The sequence below is a fragment of the Lipotes vexillifer genome, unplaced genomic scaffold (assembly GCF_000442215.2).
Source record: "Lipotes vexillifer unplaced genomic scaffold, Lipotes_vexillifer_v1.1 scaffold496, whole genome shotgun sequence".
Taxonomy (NCBI): Eukaryota; Metazoa; Chordata; class Mammalia; order Artiodactyla; family Lipotidae; genus Lipotes; species Lipotes vexillifer.
In genome coordinates, this window is record NW_006786690.1 from 623,293 (window position 1) to 626,208 (window position 2,916).

The 2,916-nt window shown below is 45.4% G+C and overlaps 1 protein-coding gene across 2 annotated transcripts in view; it reads left to right on the plus strand.

The window, feature by feature from the left end:
- Window positions 1-2,916, plus strand: part of WASF2 (WASP family member 2) — a 70,319-nt gene that overhangs the window by 58,913 nt on the left and 8,490 nt on the right. For both annotated transcript variants that reach the window (XM_007459087.1, XM_007459088.1), the window contains 2 exons: window positions 558-692; window positions 1,221-1,374. In XM_007459087.1, coding sequence (XP_007459149.1) covers window positions 558-692; window positions 1,221-1,374 — 289 coding nt within the window. The remainder of the gene's footprint in view (window positions 1-557; window positions 693-1,220; window positions 1,375-2,916) is intronic.

The following is a 2,916-nucleotide window of genomic DNA, read 5'->3' on the forward strand; positions in this document are numbered from 1 at the left end:
CTTGCGTTATGCGGGCCTCTCACTGTTGTGGCCTCTCCCATTTGCGGAGCACAGGCTCCGGACGCGCAGGCTCAGTGGCCATGGCTCACGGGCCCAGCCACTCCGTGGCATGTGGGATCTTCCCGAAACGGGGCACGAACCCGCGTCTCCTGCATCGGCAGGCGGACTCTCAAGCACTGCGCCACCAGGGAAGCCCACAAGGTGCTTTTACAGAGCAGCAAAGGGCTAAGGGCTATAGGCAAATGTATAGACATACTCTCCACTCTTCTAGGATTAGTTTTTTGGATAACACCTTTTGATTTTATTCATCCTGTTTTGAGTTTCATGTCAGTTCATCTTGCCAAGAAGACTCTGTTAGTTATAGAGCACGTGCAGGCTGCCCAGGCTCTGGAGGGTATGTCTCTGTCTCCAGGAGCAAGCTCTGCATGTAGCCTGAACCATCTTAGAGGGTGGGTGTGTGTGTTTGGGAGGTGGGAAATACAGTCTTTAGTAGCCAGTTTTTCTGACCATGTATGTCACTTTTAGGCACTAGTGACTTGGTTTCTTTGCTCTCTCAGGTAAATATGCTGAGGATATTTTTGGAGAGCTCTTCACTCAGGCAAATACTTTTGCCTCTCGAGTAAGTTCCCTTGCTGAGAGGGTCGACCGCCTACAAGTTAAAGTCACTCAGCTGGATCCCAAGGAAGAAGAAGGTAAGGAAGCTGAGCTCAGCATTTGCAGGCTCTGCTGAGCAGTTGCTTAGGATTTTTTTTTCCTGATTTATAAAAAAGTGAGGGGAGAAATCACAGAGACCTATGGAGTTCTGCTTTGAAACGACACAAGCCTGGGTGATGTAAAGAAACCTTTTAATCTGTACCACACCTCCACACACTCCCTTTCTCCCGTTCCCCCAATCCCCTCTTTCTCAAATTCCCCTTCCCCCCAATCGTATTTTGCTACCATAAAAGTACTTGGAAGATTCATTCCTCCTAAGGAGGGGCCTGCTAGATCTGGCCACATAGTAAACCTTTGTGTTGCCTCATTTTGTTCAGTCATGAAATGGCTGGGCTGCTGACAGCCTTGTGGGGCTTCCCCAGAGGGGGAGGAAAAAAAAAAAAAAACCTGGCTGCAGACAGCCGCAGCCAAGAAATGCAGCAGCTGAGGCCTCTCCGACTGGTGTGACTCAGTGTTTGCTCAAATAGCCTGTCATCCATTTTCTAATGCCTTCCATCTTCTTTCAGTGTCACTACAAGGAATCAACACCCGAAAGGCCTTCAGAAGCTCTGCTGTTCAAGACCAGAAGCTTTTTGACAGAAACTCTCTCCCCATACCTGTCTTGGAAACATACAACACCTGTGATACTCCTCCACCTCTCAACAATCTGACCCCTTACAGGTAACCTGGCTAGCTTCTACCTTTTTCAGCCTGTGGTTAACAACACTAGCTTGTCTTTTTATTTAAAGATGTTGTTTACATCAGAGGATTGTATCAAAAAGCATACTGCTACCCCAGAGTTGCTTGTGGTAGCAGAAGCTAACGTTTACCATATAAACAGTTGCCACTTATTATTGTTCGGTTTCTTAAACTCATAGTGAATATAATATATATTGAAAGTTTGCTATAGCATTGCATGCTTCAGAGTTTACTTTGGTACAAGCCAGGTCCATCTTGGATTCCATCCAAGGAATTTAGTTATTATAGAACCAAAAGGACTTTGTTACAAGGCAGTCCTATAGCATGCATCCCAGGGGCAACATTCTAGCAAGGCTCCTACTTACTCTGAAACCACTAGATTACCAGATGTTTGGGCGTGTTAGTGGGGCCAGCCTTGTGGACTGGCTGCTCTGGGCCCTGAGGGTCCTTCCAGAGCTTAAGGAGTAATTGGCATTCTTCCAAATGAGTGTTGTTCACTTCGTTTTGAACATCCTTTCATCATTCCCCTCTGAAAGGACCTACAGTGCTGTGGCTGGACTTGAAAAGGTAGTCTTATAGACAACTTAAAGCCCCTCCCCTCTAGTAGTCTCTAGTGTTATCGTGCAAAAAATTTCCAAGCAGGGGCAGAAAGCGAATATTTATCTTGCTCGCATCCATAAATATCTTTGGAACAGGTAAAAGTAATTACAGATAGCTGGAGGCAGATGTCTTCTGTGAGACATGGGTGTACTGCAAAGTAGAATATGTGTGTGAAATTCAAGGACACCCACCTGATCCACAGAGCCAGAATAGGAGCATGGTCGCTTCTCACACAGATACAGAGGAAGTACATGGCATCTATCCTATTATTATTACTGTGTGAAATTATATTTGCCCCTTGGCTCTCAAAGGGGCCAGCTAACATAGCAGGGCATAGATTTGACTCTCTAGCCTGCATCATTTAGCCTAGTTGGATCTGGGCAGAGGGGTTGTAGGGCAGGAAAAGACTACACACCTGATAATATTGAAGGGACTATGGTAAGACAAGTTTATTTTTCAGTTGATGTAGGGTATTTTCCTTTTTACATTCTCCTCTCAGTTTTCTGGATTTAGCCTAACAGCAAAAAGTGGTGGTCTGGCTAACTCAGAACAAGATTTAATATAAAAATCATTAGTGCATGATTAGGAAATGGTTTCTGTGTGTTGTGATAGGCTTGGAGGTTAGGAAAGAATTACCTTTCCAGTTCTTTTTAGTTCAGAGTAGTGTTAAAATAAATATCCACCCCTAAGTGCATGCTTTCTGGAGAATGGGAGAGACTCAGCCATGCCAAAGTGCAGGATTCCAACCAGGGTCATTGAGTCTGGTAGATGACTCTACATTGACACTCAGTAGCTCACTCTGTACCTCTTTCACAGCCACTAAGAGATAGTAATGAAATCTTGTGGTCATAAAACAGCTGGCCATCTTTTCTCACTGGGGCCCTCTTGTGGCTGGGGGATGGGGGTGGATGCTGAGCTCTTCCG